The 20,573-nt window shown below is 36.7% G+C and overlaps 1 protein-coding gene across 4 annotated transcripts in view; it reads left to right on the forward strand.

The window, feature by feature from the left end:
- Window positions 1–18,890, forward strand: part of igsf9bb (immunoglobulin superfamily, member 9Bb) — a 635,068-nt gene extending 616,178 nt beyond the window's left edge. For 3 of the 4 annotated variants that reach the window (XM_048562092.2, XM_059639025.1, XM_048562093.2), the window contains one exon: window positions 1,657–18,890. In XM_048562092.2, the coding sequence (XP_048418049.1) occupies window positions 1,657–1,883 (227 nt within the window). In that variant the 3' untranslated portion in view covers window positions 1,884–18,890. The remainder of the gene's footprint in view (window positions 1–1,656) is intronic. The other variant, XR_007250530.2, reaches the window with a different exon arrangement.
- The last annotated feature ends 1,683 nt before the right edge of the window (window positions 18,891–20,573 follow it).

Raw genomic sequence — 20,573 nt, forward strand, 5'->3', positions numbered from 1 at the left:
GTGAAATAATATGCTGTCAGTTCTCTATATCAGCTGACAGCTGCAGGGAACTATTGAAAGGACGTTAAGGAGAAAAGTTGATGCGTTCTTTAAAACTGAACAATTATTATTCCTCCCTTTCTAGCAGGCAGTATATTTGCAACAGAACTGCAAAGACATATTTGGAAAAGTGGGAAACAACTAAATAAAAAATAATACTTTAAGTAATTTAAATATTACTTTTAAAGCAAAGTGTTATCTCAAGAGTATTATGACTTTTCAGTAAGTTCCAAAACATTGAATAATTATTGTTCTAAGACATTGCTCTTGCTGTTCCAATTTGTTATCCACACAGTAAGTCCACCAGTTAATATTTGTATTTTCTACTATAATCTTACAATGATGTTTTAGTCTTCACTGTGATGAGAAATTAATATCTCTTGGATCCCCAATATGCAGTTGCTCAAGTCAGCGTATAACTGAACGTATATAAGCAACGGTGCTGGTGTTTGTAATCTATATGCAAAGTTAAGTTATTTCTATTACGACAGCAGTTGAATTTCAATGATTGTCTATGTGATCTCAGAGCTAGGGAGAGAAACTTGGTCAGGATTCCCAATTATTAGCAGTCAGTGCGACTGTTTAAATGTTTGGTGATGCTGGATTCGCTCTCCTTGTGATGTCCCCGCAAATGAACAATCTCCCAATATTTCATGGAAGGTGCTAGAAGGTAAGTAACACATGTGGAATTATAACCCACCAGGATTCCACATCTTCACAAGAGAAAGGCGAACGTTAGCAAAAGAGTCAATTTGAAGATTGATTAATATCAGTCTCACGGACATTTAATAATTCAAATCATGCTAGAAATAGGAAATGTATTTATTGGGGTGAATCCACTGATCATTGGAATTCCAATATCATATTTGTGCGTAGGCCCTGAGTCTACCTATATTGTCAGTTTGTCTGCTCGTACAATCTTCCAGGTAGCCTGCTATTTGGCCCCTTCCATGCTTATCATTCTATTAGGACGGCAGGCTTCAGGGCCAAACAGAATGCACGCAGCAATGTCATCAGCACCCACAAAGAGAGAATGGATGCTGGCGGAGTAGGCAGACAAGAATGATGGCACCTCAAAATGGAGTCTCTTCAACTGCCTGCATTAAAATTATAAACTAAATAAGATCAAAGTAGCAGCAAGTAAACAGTTTCAAACATAATTCCCATCTCAACATAGAGAGGTGACAGGCTAGTGGTATTACTGCTAGATTATTAATCAAAAGACCTAGGTAATGTTTTGGGATTTAAGTTCAAATCCTGCCTTGGTAGATGCTAGAGTTTGAATCAATGAAACAGGAGTCTAATAATGAATGTGAAACCTTTGCCAGGTGTTGGCGGAAAAACCCAACTGGTTCACAAATATCCTTCAAGAAAGGAAACTGCCATCACTATGTGGTCTACCCTATATGTGACTGCAGACCTAGCGCAATGTGTTTGACTCAACACTGGCCTCTAGACAACTGGGGATGGACCTTTAAATGCTGACCCAGCCAGTGACACCTAGATCGTGTGAATGATTGATTTTTTTTTGAAAAGAAACCTGTTTAAGGACTACCACACATACACTAACATTGATGTTTAGTTGATATCTAATTAAATTCTCCTTTCTTCGGATAGGTTTTCCAATCTCACAGGTCCAGCAGCCCGGTGAATCTCAGGTTCTCCAGCCCCAAGGCATTCTCTACCTCCAAAAGAAGAAGAGACACTCCCGTCAGGACCCTTATGCTTATTTTTCTGCCATGAAAGAAGAGCTTCACAAGTACAGACACCAGCCTGAGGATGAAATGGCCATTCTAGATCACGTGGATCATGAAGAACACCAGGGGCAGGCAACACAGCTCTAGTTATAGTTATTAGTTACGACAAAAATACTTGACAAGATTTGTAAATCTGTGTACAGAATGTGTTTCCTGCTCAAAGAAGTTAAGTACAGACTCTGTGGTAGAAATTAGCTTTGTGGTCTCAGTTGTACAAACAACTGTGCTACAGTGCTGTATTCTTAGCTACCTACCCCACAACTAAAAGTAACCACCCCATATTCGTATATATCCCTTGAAAGGCCTACTTAAAGGTTGGCAATGTTTTGTTTTGTCAAGCTGCTTAGTTTAACTGCTTGAAAAAGAAATGGTGTGAAGAAACATGTAGTTTGTAATCATTTTGTTTGCCAAATCTGTAACAACACTTAGGGAACATTTATCTGCCCATCAGTATTCCCTTCAAAATGATTTCATAACAGCAAAGTGACAGAGCAGTCAATGATAAATTAAACTGAGATGATACACTTGTTTTGACAGATCTTCCTGCTCTATGTTGTCTCATTTTCTGATAGGTACATATGCTATATTTCCATCTACCACTTAAAATGGCGCTATGTCAGATGCTGAATTTATTGTTTTTGTACAGCATATGAGAACAATGAGTAATACTTCATTTGTCGTAAGATTTGGAATGAAAGTTGAGACCGCTGAATGGCACATGCCTGCTATGGTTTTATAATGTTCTTTTTCCCTCTTATATTGTTTCTGCTGAAAAGCCCAAGGACCTGTTTTGTTGGTCTCCATTCATTATCACAGCTTTGAGAAAATTGTTGGTGAACTGCTCCAAAGTGGCTTTAACTTCTAGATTTTAAGATTTTTTTTCTCTGTTGATCAACACCATAGTTTTTGTTGCGGCATATCTAGTGAGTGAACCTTATCTACGTTATAAGATATCTAACCAAGTATTGGAAATTCACGCAAGTCGTGTTATGGAGCATTCACTTATGTATCGGTAAGCAAGTGAATGGAATAATTTGATTACCTTGTTCAAGGTGGTGTTAAGACTGTTACGCCATCTAAAACAAGACTGACAGTCATATCTGTTAAAGTATTACTCTGGTTTGTCCTTACATTCAGCAAAGAGCATCGGCTTTTTCACTGGCATGTGTCTAATTCCTTTTTCATATCTGGTAGTTTGCCAGAAAAGTTTGTTGTCAGAGTCAAATGATCATAAATGGGTGAATTCAGTTTTTTTTCACCTTTTCCTGTACTTGCAAAATTCTGTAATAATTCTTCACACATTTGTACTCGCAATAAAACAGGTCTTTTTTTTTAATCCATGCATCTGCGCATATCACCGGGACAGTAGATTCCTACATGGATCCTGTGACAGGTTAGCTACATGTGGAGGCCATTGCAGGCGTTCATTGAAACAACTAATTTCCGGACATTAGGAACTGGAAATCAATCTGACTACTTGTGTTCAGTTTTTATTAGCCTTGTTAATATTTAGACAATTGTCATTATCAGTGCCTGTTAGTCAGAAAGACATAATCCAATGGATTATTTGTCTTTCAATATCCAATCAGAAGATTGATTCAATTTTTTTGAAGGAATTTTATTGGAAATAGCAAATCAAAGATGTTGCAAGAGTAAATCTCCTTAAGCTGACTAGACTTTGCAAGTTTGATAGCTGATTGGATATCTCAAAAGCAAAATTAACCTAGTATTCAGACATAGACTAGTAAACTATGAATGTAATATCAACATTGTCATGGTTAATTAGGCATTTTATAAACTAACAATTAGAAAATAACCTAAACTACATTAGGTTTTATCCTTAAATATTGAGGAAAAAATGAAGTGAGTAAAAATGTAAAGGCTGTAAAATGAAATATTGCAATAGACAAAGTTCATTGTTACTTGCCTTCTACCAGATTTTAGTTATATATAATATTTGATAATGCATAACAACCTCTAAACCTTTGTAAATATATACTGATGGACAGTGTCAGATAACGGTAACCTTCTCTCCTTCATTGCACCGCCTTTCTCTTTTTGGACATTGGCATCTTGTAATGTGAGTAAAATAAGCATCAAACTGATGCAATCCAACAGAATTTCAGCAAAATCCAAAAACAATGTTCAGTAAAAAATAATTTTCAGAATGTACCTTGATGTTGTATTAGAATTCATGCACAACAATGATCGCCCAACATTTTAGAACTTTTGTCATCAAATCACATCATTTTCTGTAAGTAATTATCACCAAATCTAACAGTTTGTGTATTCACTGCAGAACCAATTTGAAATGTAAAATTAAGCAACCTTGGAGTGATGGTCACTGTGACATTGGTATCCTTGTAATCTATCGAGGAGAGATTTTAATGTTCATGAGTTCATTGGAGTAGCCCATTTGTTAAAGCATTTCCATAACTCAGTGTTTCAGGTTGGATATCTGTTAAGTAGCCTGCAGTGATTTATATGTTTAGGAATATGACTGACATCTTTCTCTTGGTTTGTGATGCTGTTCTGCTTTAGAAAGTGCCATCAGAGTACACTTTAACGTGAACATGTATATGTACGAATGAAATGCTTGTCAGTGACTAGACAATTGCAGGACTATTCTGCTCAAACATTTTGCAATATTTTTCAAAGAAATCTTTAGGCAATTTAAACTGAGAGGGAAGATCTTTCTGTCATATCATTTAAATGTAATCAGTACATCAAAAGAGAAGTGCAATGTACTTGATTCATGACTTCCAGCTCTGTATTTAATTTTTTTCTTGACTTGATGTGGAAACGTTTTTAGAGAACAAATGTTTATTCAGAAAAAGTATTGAAATTGATAAATATGAAAAATATATTTATAACAATGTATAATTAGTGCGGCATCTGCCTCACCAACTTCAAATAGGGACAATTTAACTTAGCAAAAATCTTTATGTACTGAGATGTTCATTTTTACAGGTGCTTTATTAATGATGCATGCGGCTTGGAAGTCAAGTATACGTCGAAGAAAAGTAGAGGAGAAAGAAAGTGAAATTAGCCTAGAAAAATGTAGAGGAAATAAACTGTAGGATATTAAGATAGTTCTTGTTTGTCAGGATGATTCTGCTGCATGGCAAAACTTCAGGATGTATTTGTTGATTTGGGCATTAGGGAATGAAGTGTAGAAGGCTGTGAATGCTTCACTTTTGAAGAGCTAGAACATGTTTTTTTCTTAAATTGAGTATCAGGGACAGTGGGGCAAAAATTAACAACATGAGTTGAGACAGATGAGCTATTCTCTAAATAAATGGTGAAACAGATACAAGAGATGACAAAATATATTTCAGTTCCTGTTGGATTCCTGTCACATTTTGAATATTCTTAGATATGCAGGATATCTTATGTTTCCAACATACTGTTGTTTTTGTCTAATCAAAGTCGTCATCATGGATGGGCAAGCATGTATAAGCCTGCAGAATATCTTGGAGGATCAGTTTTGATGCATAGTGGAGAGTCATTGCATGCTGAGTAGCTGAATGCAATTAACATTTTTTAACGAGTGAGGAGTAACCATGTACTACTTGGAAAGTATAAGAGGCAGGGTTGGATCATGATAAAAAGCACACTACTTTCTTAAGCTAAGACTAATGTACGAATGAAACGAAAATAGAAGTTGCTGGTAAAGCTCAGCAGGTCTGACATCATCTGTGAAGAAAAATTAGAAATAACATTTCAAATCTGATGACCCTTCCTCAGAACAGCGGAAGAATCACTGGACCCGAAACATTAATTCTGATTTTCCTTCACGGATGCTGCCAGATCTCCTGAGCTTTTCCAGCAACTTCTGTTTTTGTTCCTGATTTACAGCATCCACAGTTCTTTCAGTTTTTACTAATGTAGCAATGTGGTGATAATATGTTACAGTTCACTCAGGGACCCTGAGTTGCTGTAGTAATATGCACGTCATAGTCTGGAACAATAATCGAAGCTCCAACTTTCCTTACATTACATGTCTGGGCCAGGAAACTCTCCCACTCTAGTACTCGTCATTGACATTGTTGGAACGATTTACAGATTGGTGCTCAAACTGTTTGGCCATGTTCATCATACACCTTCCTGGACCATCAGGTCCTGGAGTAAGTCTTGAACTAAGAACATCTGGCTCAGAGAGAAGGACATTGCCCACTCTGCCACAAGACCTTGAAGCACTAATGTAAGGAAAGTAAAATATGTTAAAGAGCAGTACTAGTCATAGATTTTAAGTATGAGATGATCCAAGTGGCCCATGAATGGGAAGAACTCATCACACCGCAAATTCAAAAATCTTTTGGAAGGCAAAGAAACCACTCAGAGCTATCCTCCCTTTTCCAGAGAATCGCACGTCAAATCTGTTTCACTCAATTCCTTCGCCATCCAGAATTACATTTAATTATCAGCCTCCCTTACACTTTTTGTCCACTTTAATAACTTCACTTGTAATTCATTAATCCATATTATTATGAAATGAACTATTTCTAAAATGATAGAATCGTGTTATATTTCAAAAAGAGTCGTTTATTTTCTTGTGACAGGTAGTTAAGATTCTTGGTCTCGGAAGAATGTTCAGGGAAAAAGTATATGGCAATAATGTTATGAATAAGTGATCCAGAAGTACGAATGGACCAGGCCCAACCACACAGTGATTATTTACTGTGAGCAATTTTAGCCCCCTTTTCTAAGAAAATACATACTGGCATTTGGAGGCAGTCCAGAGAAGGTTATTCTTGGGAATGGAGCAATTTTCTTTCAAAGTGAGTTGAGTAGGTTGTCTCATTGGAACTTAAAAGAGTGAGAGGACACCATACTGAAATATCTATTATTCTAAGAGAGTTTGACAGGGTAGATATGGAGAGATTGCACAGACTCCAAAAACTGCTTTCGAATTCACGCCATAACAGCTGTGAGTGCTGTTATCCTCACCTTTTCGCTTAATGCAAAATCTGGCCCATTGGTCTCAAATTTCCTCAGTAACATTTCGGCTCAAATTATATTACAACTACTAAATTCTAGATTCTCCTTTAATTATAGTATCATAATTGAAGATTAGATGCAAATTAGCCACTAAATTTATAAGCTGTTCAACAAGTACCTCCACATAAGCCCCTCAAAACATTGCACTACCCCTAATCTTTTCTGCTATTTTTCCCAGTCAAGACCTAAGTAATTGAAATCCCTAAGATTAACGTCCTGACTGTTTTAATAGATCTTTGTGATCTGCAAGACATTATTTGGTTACCCACTCCCACTGTCCAGAAAATCTATAAAAATAATAAATACTTTTTCTACCCTTGACCTCAACGCACAGTGTCACCTCATGTCAAGACACATTTCATCTCACTCTCTTACCATTACCTCTTTTCTCAAATCATTACTTTCCATTTCTGTTTCCTTTTCAATTTCATCTTCCTCCCCATGCAATGACAACTCCATATAAAAATCTTTTGTGTTATTCAAGGTTTAAAGCATATTCAAAGTACAATTCCAGTAAAACCAAGCTAACATTTTACAAAGCATCACTCAACCCTCTGGTTTGCCCAGATCTTGGCTCACTACTTTCTTCGTGAGGGCAATTATAGGCGAGCAATAAATGATGGTTTTTCCAGCGCCATCCTGATCACATAAAAAATAATTTTTAAAATTTCCCTTCCTATTCCTGTTCAACATTCTGTATCTGGCTCATATAATTTTACATCAGTTTCACTCATCTGGCAGTATTGCTTAGTGAATAATTAATTAATGACAGCAACTAATAAAATTGTGTTGTCTCACTTTATAAGGTTTTAATTCCCATGACTTTATTAGTGGGTCATTAACTACAAATCATGTTTTTCTTTAGAAAAGGAAGTTCCTGCCATCACCCCCATCACCTCCACCTTCCATTACAGAGTGATATTAGGTAGGTTTGTAATGTGACGACTGTAAAAATGCCATTGTAGATTGGCCCTCACGTATAGATACTATGCAAACTTTAACTTTCTGTTAAAGTTACTTACTGCCTTATACTAATTTAAGATTTGATTTTATTAATCAAAAATGTCATAACTAACTTTTTTTTCTTCGTGGAACATGTCACGGCATTCTGAGGTCATTTTGCCCCTTGAATTCCACTCATTTCCTCAACAACAGTATTAAGCACCTGGAGTATCATTATATCACAATCAAATTGCTGTTCAGAAAGGGTCGCGGTTGAATATTACATGCTGTTTGATAACACATTCAGAACTCCTTTATCTTCAGCATGAATTGTGTATGGTCATCGCTGGAAGAATCAGTAATGTTTGCTTTACATTATTAAAGAAAATTGTCGAAGATGATAAATCTGAAAGGTAGCTCATTCTGTCGAATTTTTATCCCTCGAAATGTTTTCTGTTGAAGTTGCCATTTGCTCAGCAAGTGCCACTTGCTTTCCACCTCACCTCTTGTGTCAAGTTTAGACTTCTGTAAAACAATATTTAATGTGTACTGACCTTTCTGTGTAGAAACAGTCAGTGATTCCCTCGCTGGCAGCATGCTAGGGATGTTGCCTTGACAACGTCATGCTGAAAGTTACGAGATGTCATTTCTGGAGGACAGCAGAGGTAGTATTTCATGTGTATGTTTCTAGTCTCTGATTGCTACCTTAGATAATTTCAAAAGGCTGCAGAGTACAGAAGGTTGCTAAATGGTTCAGGGGGGTATGGAATTAATAGTCACCTGTTGTTCTGATTTTGTAAGGCATGAAAGGAAAGTGTTCTTTCGAGACTTAGGAATCGTTAAACTGTTAACTTGAAGAAGGAGTTACCTTAAAAGGCACAATGACTGAGGGTAGCTTGGCATAGGTGTTGAAGGGAATATTTTAACAAATGGGGGAGTATCTGTTGAAATGTATAAAACCAACAGCAGAAAATAACATGTTCATGTAATATGTTTGACTTGTGCGCGGACTGCAGAACAGAACCCATTTGCAACCCAGGGACTATAGTTGATCTCTTCAAGGTAATGCCAGAGGAGCTAACTGAGATCACAGTTGGCACTGTCTGCTTCCATCTCCCTTTGAAAATGATAAACTGAGAACGTAAGATGCTGGTGACAAACATGTGAAATTAATGGAAGCCATTTTCCCAGCCATTTGACAGTGTTTCTGGAGAATTGTGTTGCATAGTGACTGAAGAACACTAGTTGTACATTTGGAGAGGAAAGAATTTTTTTTTCTGGCGCTTGCTTTCCCTATTATACCAGAAATAAAAAGTCAAAATTTATTTTAGTTTCTTTATTTGCTGCTGATGATGCTGGTCAAAACATTGTCATTTTGCTTTTGGCCACTGTTCATATTACTGTTTACTTATATGGTCATAATCACGTGGCAAGATCAAAACTTTGGATTCAAAACTAATCAATGTTAATACAAATGAACTTACTTCTAAAATCATAAAATTAGATTGATTGGCCATGCTAAATTATCCATGTTGTCTGGGAATGTGTAGTCGAGGTGGATTAGCCATGGAAAATATAAGGTTACAGTTTAAGGGTAGTGGGCTGCGACTAGGTAGAATGCTTTTCAGAGGGTTAATGCAGACTCTACGGGCTGTTTAGCCTCTTTCAACACTGTAGGGATCATATGATTCTATGATTGTGTCATTTCAAAACAGAATCAAATTACTTGTGCTGTATCAGATAGTGGAGTGTTAGTCTCGGAAAAATATTGGGGAGAACATATAAGACATTAATATTATGATGAGTAAATAATCAGAAAGCATGAATGAACCAGACCTAACCACACTGTGTTCTACAGCCCTGGGTTATGGGCTAACAGACAAGCTTTCTGCAAGACTTCAGAAACTCTGATTTGATCAGCATACATCACAAATGTAGTCCTTGTTGAACTTGTTTGTCCCTTCAAAAATGGCTCTCCTGAGACAGCGTAGTCTGTTAGATCCCTGTCCTTTGGTCCATGGCACCTGATTTCAATTTGGGTGAGTGTTAAGGTGATTATCTGACAGTTATCAAGTTCTCCAGTAAAAGCATTTTTAACTGACACAGTCAAGTTCCCAGAGGAAACAATTTTACAGCTAATATTGTAGTTTTACTCCAAGAATACTTCTGCATGTGGCCTAGAGTTGTTAAAGGACTTTAAAATAATTGACTGCAGTGCAGTTCATGTTATCAGTAGCACATCAATTAGATCAATGGATTGGAAATGATAAAGATTCATTCTGTGATTCTTTGTTCAGTGAGCCTGTACTCTTGGGTTTTTCATCCATCATCAAATTGAGTTCCGTAAAGCAAAACATTTAGAGGGCAAATATAATTGAACCTGCAGGAAGTGAGGAGGCTTTATAACTCAACCAGCAGGAAGTAGGGAGCCTTTATAACTCAGCCAGCAGGAAGTAGGGAGGCTTTATAACTGAACCTTCAAAAAATGGAGAGGACATATAACTGAGTCTGTAGGAAGTGGGGAGGTTGCTGCGCATCTTACACCTTTTCGTTAGAAAGTGAAAATCATCGGGAGGTAAAGTAGCCACCAAGTGTCATCTTGAGTTCGCTGCATAAAGGCAGGTTTAACCCACAGCTCCCAGACCACCTCCACGGGAGAGGGCGAGGATGAAGTTCCCAAATCCATCTCAGCTAGAATGGGGATTGAGCCCAGTGCTAATGGCATCAATCTAATTCACAGCAGCTATCCAGCCAACCAACCCTCCATCGCCCGATCGAGCCCAAGTTGCTATAACAACGTGTCTTCTCATATCTTCACATGTATTTCATAACCTGCTGTGGTAAATAGCAGAGGTGGATGTTGTAAAGTTTTTTTTTATCATTCACCTGGCTGACCAGGAATCTCTCTGACTCTTATCATGTACTGTTGAGGTACGTTAGAAGGATTTATAAGTTGATACTCAAACTGTTTAGTTGCATTTTGACCACAGCCTTCCCCATCTCGTCCTAGGTTCAACTTGAACCCAGAGTTTCTGACTCAAGTAAGGACAGTGTGCAACAAGATCTCCTCCACCAAAATATCCCTTTCTTTTACCCATCAGACTCACCAAGTTATAGTTCCCACCTTAGTTTTTGCATGCCTCCCATCGGTATTCAAACTAATAAATGCTGAAACTTGCCATTTACACCTGACAGGCTCAAGTATAAAGCAGCACTGGAAGTCACCAGAGGGGAGCATGTTAACAGCTGTACCATCAGAGCATTGGATGGATGTTCCAAATTCAAAATTAGCTTTACCTTCCTCATCCCAGCTCAAGATAAGCCTGAGCTCTCAGCATAAAATTACTCACCATTTGGTGTTAAACTTCTCCAAGAAATACTCTATGGTTGGCTTGTGTTAGAAATTGAGGCATCACAGATCAACAACTCACTTGTACTTCATTTATAATGGGCTAGATGTTTTGATCAGCAAATTATTTTATTGCTTTTACCTATGGATGCTTGATGGCGTGACATGAAGGACTTCAGATACCTGATGAAGCTGGGCTTGGTTTTCTTAGAAAAGATTGGGAAGAGATTTTGTGAAGTTTTTTTTGAAATCATGGGTGCTCTGGACAGTGTAGATAGAGAGAAACCATTCCCAATGGCAAAAGAGTTGAGAAGCAAGGGAAACCAAGTTAAGATGATTCATGAAAAAATTTTACTAACTCTGTGAGTGACAAAGATCTGGAATATACTGTCTGAGAAAGTGATTGAGGCAGATTCAATCATGACTTTCACAAGGGAATTGGGTAACCACCTCAAAAGAAAGAAAGTTGCAGAGTGACAGATGAAGGATATAGGATTTAGACCAGTTACATTGATCTTATGAAGAGTCTACACATGTTGAATGGCCTCTATCTGCACTGTAACAAATAAATTGGAAGTTTCTTTCAACCAACCATCTAAGTGCAGTGATCCTCATCGGAGCTTTCTGGAACTTAATGTGAACAGGTCAAGTGTCCATTACCTCATTAGCCAATTAGAATAGAGAAATGTTAATGAGCAGCACAGTGTCTGAACCAGGGAGTACCAGAATATTGGAGTCAATGTCATATAATGTACAGTAAAAGGGAGGGTATAATCGGATAGAGAGATAAAAGAAACAAAGAAAAACAAACAAAAGCGTTGTTTTCTAAATCTCCAACAGTAATTAAAAACTGAAGAAATAGGACTCCACACTGATGTAAGTTAATTTACTGTGTGAGAGGTTGTTTGTTAATAATTAATATTTATCATACTGCTTAAAAAGGTAATCAGGAGGAATGATCAAGCCCTAATTTTTTTAGTGAATTTAATTTCCATCCAGTAGGTAAATATAGAAAATTCACTGTGTTCTGTGTGCTCAAGGCCTAGTCTCATGCTCCCAGTTTTGCCCAGATTCTGGTAAAGTAGGGCATTTCAGATCAAATTGTAATCCAGTTTCCACATAAATAACAGTGATCATCAACAGCTTCACTGTTATTTCTACTGAAAAATGCAACTGCAACTTTATTCAGCACACAGAATTTTCCCAAATGTGTGGTGTTTGCAATTTTATGGTTGTAGTATTGTTATCTGAGTTCCATGAGAGTTCTACATGGAATGGCCTGAAAGGGATGGTGAAAGAGACAGATTAACTCAATGGACTGAGCAAAAGAAGCTTGAGCTGTTGTCTGAAATGTTGATAGGATTTTGCATATAATGTACAGATACTAAAGTGTAACTTTTATGATCATATATGTAAATGTAAATTTGAAGTACCTACCGTTCTGGCAGTCAATGATGTCAATCTATTTTGCCACACGGATTAGGTCTTCCAGGTGTAGAATGTTAAAAGAAGAGGAGCGGCTTGCCTTGTATAATTGCTTTACTAAAAAAGAAAGCTGAGCCCAGTCTGTGTTTCTTACTAAGTTGCACATTGGAGACATTTCCCAGCTTTTCTTCATTATGAAAAGCTAGTCTAAAGATGATGTATAGAACATGTTAGATTGTGCCCACCATTTCAAGTAGTTTGGGTGAGGAGAGGTGGGGTGTACGTGTACCTTTGATGATTATGCATGACAGGATTTCCTGATGCTTTTGTGTTTAAGATGATTATGACCGATCACTTCCACCAGAGAAGTGAAAGACCAGTTAGAATGGAAATAATGTTAAATAAACCCCTGAGACATTCTTGCACAATGTCTGAGCTATGTGTTAATAATGAAGGGACAGTGTGGTGGACTTTATTCACAATGGGATTGTTGTATTTTCATTGTTCAAAAATCATGGCTGAAGAAATGTAAAGATCCTGGCAATGTCAAGATTCCGACCAATTAGTGTCTTTTTGGCACAGCGTAAAAAGGTCATAGTTAAGACACTTGCATTTTCCTGCTTTCACTATCTCTTCTAATAAAATACATTTTGTGCTGGATACTATTGTAGGCATCCAAAGACATCTCAATCCTCATTCATGTGGCTATTCTCAACAGCAGAGTTTCAACAGTTTTAGACAGGAAGTAATGTAACTGGTGGGGTATATACAGCCATGATTGTGGTATCTGACTTGATGTCTGGACACACCCATTTCTTACAAGAATAGACTTGAGGAGCAGCCAACTGTTTGCTTCTCTTGCAAACCACTCTCCACCCTCTAAACCCCTAAATGCTGAGGCCAAATATGGTGCACCCCACTGCCATCTGGCTGAGATCAACAAACTGCTTAGCACAGACCAAAGGTTAAATGTGAAAGTTTTCTGGTCTGCATGGTTGGTTTTTTTAGCTCCAACACTGAGAAATCAAGGGGTACAGAGAACCATATCTGATGGGCTTGTACAGTCATTGCTCTTAGACAGTTTTCTCATACTGATTATAAATTCCAGTAATTGATAAAACGATGTTGAAAATGTAAAGTTGTTCAGCCCGTGATAGTTTTGAATTTGAATTCACTCACCACAGCTATTGTCAATAAATTGTTGCATAAAATGTTACCTACTGAGATTGATTTCACAAAGATTTTTGGTTTTCAACTGAATTTGACTAATTAGTTAATCTTCTTGGTGCTTGTTGTATTTTCAAAAAAGTCATGTTGGACATTTTTGTTAAAAAAGAGAGAAAGTGTCACCTTTTCTGGGCCATTGAAACTGCATTTCACTACTTGCATAAAATCTACAAAATTTTACAATTGACTGTTTTAGGAAACCACCCAGTGTCTTTTCGAATAGCCGGGATCACTTTGTTGGTTTGTGAGGCCGTCACTTCAAATCTGTACCAGGCCACAATGTCCTCCAGCCTTCCCCAACTCTCTTGAGTGCATCTTTAAGGAAGTCAGTTTGAACACTGACTGAAATGGTATTTTACTTCTGCAATGCAACAAACCTTCAAAGTAATTTAAGCATCTGAGTCCCGATGAGAAAAAATGTCACTGGCTCAGTGTAGTTTTAGGGCTTTTAAAGACTGAACAATCAATGGAATAAATATACCATGGTTTCATCCATTCATGTAAACAAATAATGCTACAACACAGTATTGCTGGAATAATGCATATAACTTGTGAATTATATCAATTTTTTTGTCATGGAGCGCACTGAGGAAATTGGATGGAAGTTATATTTATTCTTTGTGATGTCAGATAGAATTTGGTACAAAACTTTGTCAAAGTCTTCAAAAGCTTTAAAATTCACTTGTTTGAAGTCAGGAGAAACCCTGCAAAGATTTCCTGAATGTAAATTAGTGTAATCACTGTTCTAAAATGTTTCTAACGCGTTGATATAAAAAGCTGTGATAGAGATATCCAGCTATAAATTTTGATGAGAAATGAACTTTTGTTTAGAGGTTTACACGTTGTTTTTAATGCAATTATGTTTTTGATACACGGGCTGCATAAACCAGAAAAGCGTGTGCTGTCTTTTTAATGTAATTTGGATGTTAATTTTAATTCAGATGATAGTATTCAGCATCATAATTGATCTCTTTGAAAAGTTAACTTGAGTTATTCAGGACTAGCTGATGAGAGGTTACTGAAGATCTTATAGGTTCATATTGATCCACAGAGAGATAGAGATGCAATTTGGTCAAAATAACACCATCTGAACAATATCCAAACCATATTTTACAATGTGTTATTGAATTAAAAAACCCACATGTTCCTTTGTGTTGATTGCGCACTGATGGTGATTTTCACTGCAGCCTTATCACAATTCAACCACTTTTTCAAATCTGAAATGAACACACTTTCTCAATTTCCATTAACTGAAAAAAATGTTTTTGTTGTGTTTCTATCTAAAGCAAAGCTTCTACATGGGATTGAAATGAATGGGTTAATATCCATGTTAAAACGGCAATCCACATGAATGTTTTGAGTCAATGTGTGCACAGTATAATTTTTGAGACCTCCTTTGTATTTGTGTATTGTTCAGATAGTTATCATATTGCAACTTGTACTTTACTAATGCACAATGCACACATCTCAGTGCTGCAGCTAAGGTATTGTACTGCAATACTGGACCCCTATGAAAATAAATGTGGTCTTTAGGCTTTAATGGTTTTCTTTATCAAAACCTCACTCAGAGTATTTTCATCTTGTACATTACCACAGCAAACTTTTCTAGACTTCATTGGAAGCACAGTTTTGCAGTGACATTAACCCTCTTGATGCTAATGCTTCAGCCCTTCATGCAGCAAAATGTATCATTGCTGAAAATGTCAAAATAAACTGGCTATATTCTCCCAAGTCTTTTTTGGGGAAGTTGACTGATTAATTATAAAGCAGATATAATGATTCAAAATAATTTTATAGTTTCTTTCTGGTTTATAACTTAAGTGATGTGATGCACCCATTTTATACATTCTAGAGCAAAAGTGCCACACTGCTTATTGGATCACTGCATGAGCTAACTACCAGAAAGCTTCATAATGATTTTTAAAGAGGGATTCCTCTGTCTGGTATCAGCATTGTGTATGTAATAACCTATAAAATCACAACTGGACGGTTAATTGAATCAACTTCAGGTATTACTGTTGTGATTTTACTTTCAATAAATGCAGAATGTTAATATGTATAACTGAAACTAAATGGTGCTGTACCAAAGCCTTATCTGTAGAATATTTAATGCTATATATCCTACTTGGGCTCTTGGCCTCCCTCTCCTTCCCTCAACCATATGAAATTGAAATCCATTGGGAATGACACAGCGGACTGCTGGATTACCTAGTTTGGGTGCAGGATTTACAATGGATAAACAAACAAAAGAATCATAACCAAATTGTCAGAATTAATAGTTACTAACGTGGTTAGAACTTGTGTGGGGCATAAAGGCAAGCAGAGAACAGCTGGGCCAAATGGCCTGTTTCTGTGTGAACAATTTAATATAATTAGAGAACTACTATTAGAGGAAACATTTGATATGTAAAAGATATGTAAATTAATTACACATCCAAATGTGAAAAAAGCCATTAATGGCCAGGGTCTATATTTAATGTTGGATTTCCATTTTCATAACAATATAAAAAAAATTAAGTCACGAGCACATTTACTGCTGAAAAGTGAAATGTTGTTACAGTTTAACTTGAAGCACAGAGAATTGGTATTCCCAATATCCTGACATTTTCTGTCAATTGAAATTTATTTGGTATGAGTCCTTTTGCTTTAATGTATTTTGACTTATTTTGATTTTGGTTTGGTCCATAAATTCTTTAATTGTTGGGATGATGCTCTAGCGCAGATGACACTAGTTAGTAGATTGCTATGTCAGTTGATGCCATGTTGCGCATTCTGCCAAGTCAAAGATGGAAATTTCCTGCCCTCTTCCATCTTCAGTTGTCAGCCAGTAGTAACAGAACATTGGAGATGGACAACCTGATTTCTGACTTTATATTCTGGTTCATTCAAAAGTTTTGTTTTGTTTTTGGGAGATTTGCTGAAAAATAATTTGTTTCCCTATTTCTGCTGTCTGTAACCATGTCTGTACCTTTAATCAAGAAGGCAAGGTGGTTTCCTTTAATCTCATTTTGTTGTTGGATCACATGTGGCCTGTCTATTCATTATTAGCCTACCAGCACAGGCATTGATTTCTGCGGAGTATTCTGCCTGCTATCCTGACAATGGGTAAATTGCTTCTCAGTGCAACTGGGTTTTCATGACTGAATTATTCTAACTCAAAACTCTGTCTGGAATGCCAAGCCTCTGGTAAATAAATTATCTGATTTAAATACTTTTAGGCATAATACAAGAAAACAAGAATCAAAAAATGATTTGTGTGCTGAGGTTGAGAAAAATCTGAAGAAGATGTATTATTCAGTCTTTATTTCCATTTACATTGTTGGATGCAATTGCCGAAATGTAACATGTCTGGATAATTGTTATTCACATTTCAACTTACCTTGGTATAATTAATTTGATGGTTTCCCATCTTCGATACAATCACCTCCAGTGATATTTCAAATGCACTCAGTCAGAAAAGCAATTAAATATTTCCATCTAGAACAACTTTAAGACTCAAATATGTCGACAATACTTTCAAATGTTTGCATGCTTAACTACATAAATGTCCAAATGCACTAAGCACAGATATAAATACATCATTTTATTTCATTTACATAATATTGCAAAATCTACTGAGAATACAGACCAAAAGCTGATGTGAGTGATTTATTAATTGATATTATTTATTTATTAGATGATTATTTATTTATTTGTTATGATTGGGGCTGTCCATTGAGAACACATTGAATTTATTGAACAGATATCCTGAGATAGTAAATGTTGATTAGTCCCAGTCAGCATATATTTGGAATTATTTTTGCATGGATCTGACAGACCATTTTTATGTGCCATCTGTTGTTACACTTTGTTTTATAATTCAAATATGTTTTGATGAGTTCGGGTTTGCTTCCCATTTTTGTAATGTTCAGGGTATCATCCTTTCTTGTTGTATGGTATTTTCTTCCCCAGATGTCTTGAAATTGTAGATTCAAACTCAACGGTAATTAGAATGTCACTGGAGGTTTGATTACAAACATTGTATCTTTCAGTTATATAACAGAAATTTATGTTTATTTCCCAACCCCTTAACTCCTTAATGTACACAAATGTAAACATTACCCCAAACCAACACATCAATGTTTAACTTGAGCTTTATCTCTCACTAAATAAATATTTTTCCATATTTTTGAAGAGCGTAAATAGTCAACGCCCATAATTTTTACTCAGTTGGTGATAGGTAATTTTTACAATTTTACCCATTCAATAAAGTTAACCGAATTGTCACTCTCCAAGCGTAACGGTTCTTGCAAATTATTTATTTTTAAGTACCAAATCCAGTGGTATTTTTGTGCCTGTTTTCTCAAGTAATATTAAAGTGTTAATCTATAATTGGGAATCTTCCTAAAGTAGGACAACAAAACATGGGTGACTGGTTTATTTATATCCATTCAATGTGAAAATTGTCAATATTAAAAATAAATTGATACTGCTTCAGAGCAAACTCAAGTATTAATGAAGGCAGCCCATAGATAGAACTATGTTGTAGCACAGTAACCACAAGTGGATTTAGATGAGATCCAATTGGAAGAGGGTCAGTGGAGTGACTTATAAAACCTGTCTGGCACCTAAAAGATAATACTACTTCGGTTCAGCAGGCATAGCCCTGTCCTTCTGTCTTGAGGATGATGGATATTAGTTAAACCTAGTATAGAGTGAATATTTACCATCTGGACATAATTTCTCAGTACCACATGTATGAAATTTCACTGGTAAAGACTTTAAATCTCTTTTAAGCTTAGAAGTACACCAATGTATAATCTTCAATAACTCATTATATTATGTGAGTTCTAAATAAGTTGTTCAATTCAAAATCATATCTTCTGGCAGTGATGTCACGCACTTACAGTAGTAGGTGATACTGGCAGTCCCGCTAATATTTTTATTTAATATTTTCTGAAGGGATGGAAGGAGTCCTGGTACCCAACCATTTCCAAGTATTTTGAACCTGCTGTGTAATCAATCAGAGTAAAGTTGGTGCATGTTCATGAAGAAATGTATGTGCTTGGCTCAGAACGTGTCAAAGAAACAATAGAGGACATTTAACTGCAAGGTAGTGTGGCAACTACTGTGTGGACATTTTCAGCTGCTTAATTCCCATGTAACATTAATCTGCTTCAAAAATGTTTTGTATTTTGATATAATAAATCTTTCCAAAAAATAGCCTGTGTGTATCTGAAAATTCCTTTGTTCTGGTATATTTATTACTTTATAATAAGAAAAACCTGGTCACACAAAGGAAGTGAATGTTTTTTCATAGGATCATAAAACCCCCATTATGCGGAAACAAACCATTTAGCCCATCGAGTCACACTGACTCTCCGAAGAGCATCCCACACAGACCCAGCCCCCTACCCTATAACCCTGCATTTTCCATGGCTAATCAATCTAGCCTGCACATCCCTGGACACTATGGGCAATTCAGCATGGCCAATCTAAAGAACCTGCACATCTTTGGACTGTTGGAAGAAACCAGAGCACCCAAAGGAATCTCATGCAGACACAGGGAGAACGTGCAAACTCCACACAGATAGTCGCCCAATGATGAAATCAAGCCTGGGTCCTTAACACTGTGAGGCAGCAGTGCTAACCACTGATTCACCATGCTACCCCAAATAAAATAAAACAATTAAAATGGCTGGAACTGGTCTTAGGATTTGGTGGAAATCAGGTTGAAGATGACAACTATTTGTAAAGATTAAATGGTTTGGTTTGGAGTACATTCACTCAATGCATTTCCTGATTTTTCCATGATCCTTTGATAATTCAAAGCTAGCATGAGCCAATGGGAAACACAATTTGTACAACATATAAATTCAATCCACTGATAAACTTGAATCTATATAGCACAATTCATCTCGAATGTCCTGCATGTTTTACAGTCATTGAAATGTAAGTCACTGTTGTAATGGGGGAAATGGCGCAGTCAATTTACAAACACCAATTTCCAACAAACGGCAATATGATAAAGACCAGATGACCTGTTTTAGCTTTAGGAATAACAGTTGGTCAGATATCAGGGAGATCACCCCACTCATTGTTAACCACTGTCAAGGTATCCTGTATGTCCATTTAATATAGCATTAGAAAGAATAGTGCAGCATCCCTTCATTAGAACGTTGCCTTAGACTTTATGCTTAAGTCCTTGTGAAGGGATTTGAGATGCAATCTTCTTGGTCTGTTAAACATGGATTGGAAGCTAAATATCCAAGAATATACATTTTCTCGAAAAGATAGGCAGGTGGGCACAGGTGAGGAGATTGCCTTATTAGTAAGAATTGAAATTAAGTCAATAGTAAGAAATGAAGTAGGGTCAGATGGTATTGAATATGTGCAGGTAGTGTTGAGAAACTGCAGAAGTAAAAAAAACCATCATTGGAATTATGTAAAAAAACACCATGATGGGAATTAGGTACAGGTCTCCAGACAGTAACCAGGAGCTGGGACGGAAGATACACCAGGAGATAGAAAAAATGTGTAGGAAAGGTAAAGTTATGGTGATTATGGGGGATTTCAATATGCAGGTGGACTAGGAAAATCATGTAGTTAGTGAATTGCAAGGAAAGGAATTTGTGGAATGTCTACGAGATGGCGTTTTGGAGCAGATTGTGATGGACCCCACAAGGGAACAGGCAATACTGGACTTAGTGTTGTGCAATTAGGAAGACTTGATAAGGGAGCTTAAGGTTCTTTTTTTTCTTTTAGAATCTCTACAGTATGGAAACAGGCCCTTCAGCCCAGTAAGTCCACACCACCCCTCCAAAGAGCATCACACTCAGACCCATTCCCCATAT

Source organism: Stegostoma tigrinum, chromosome 32, assembly GCF_030684315.1.
Source record: "Stegostoma tigrinum isolate sSteTig4 chromosome 32, sSteTig4.hap1, whole genome shotgun sequence".
Lineage (NCBI taxonomy): Eukaryota > Metazoa > Chordata > Chondrichthyes > Orectolobiformes > Stegostomatidae > Stegostoma > Stegostoma tigrinum.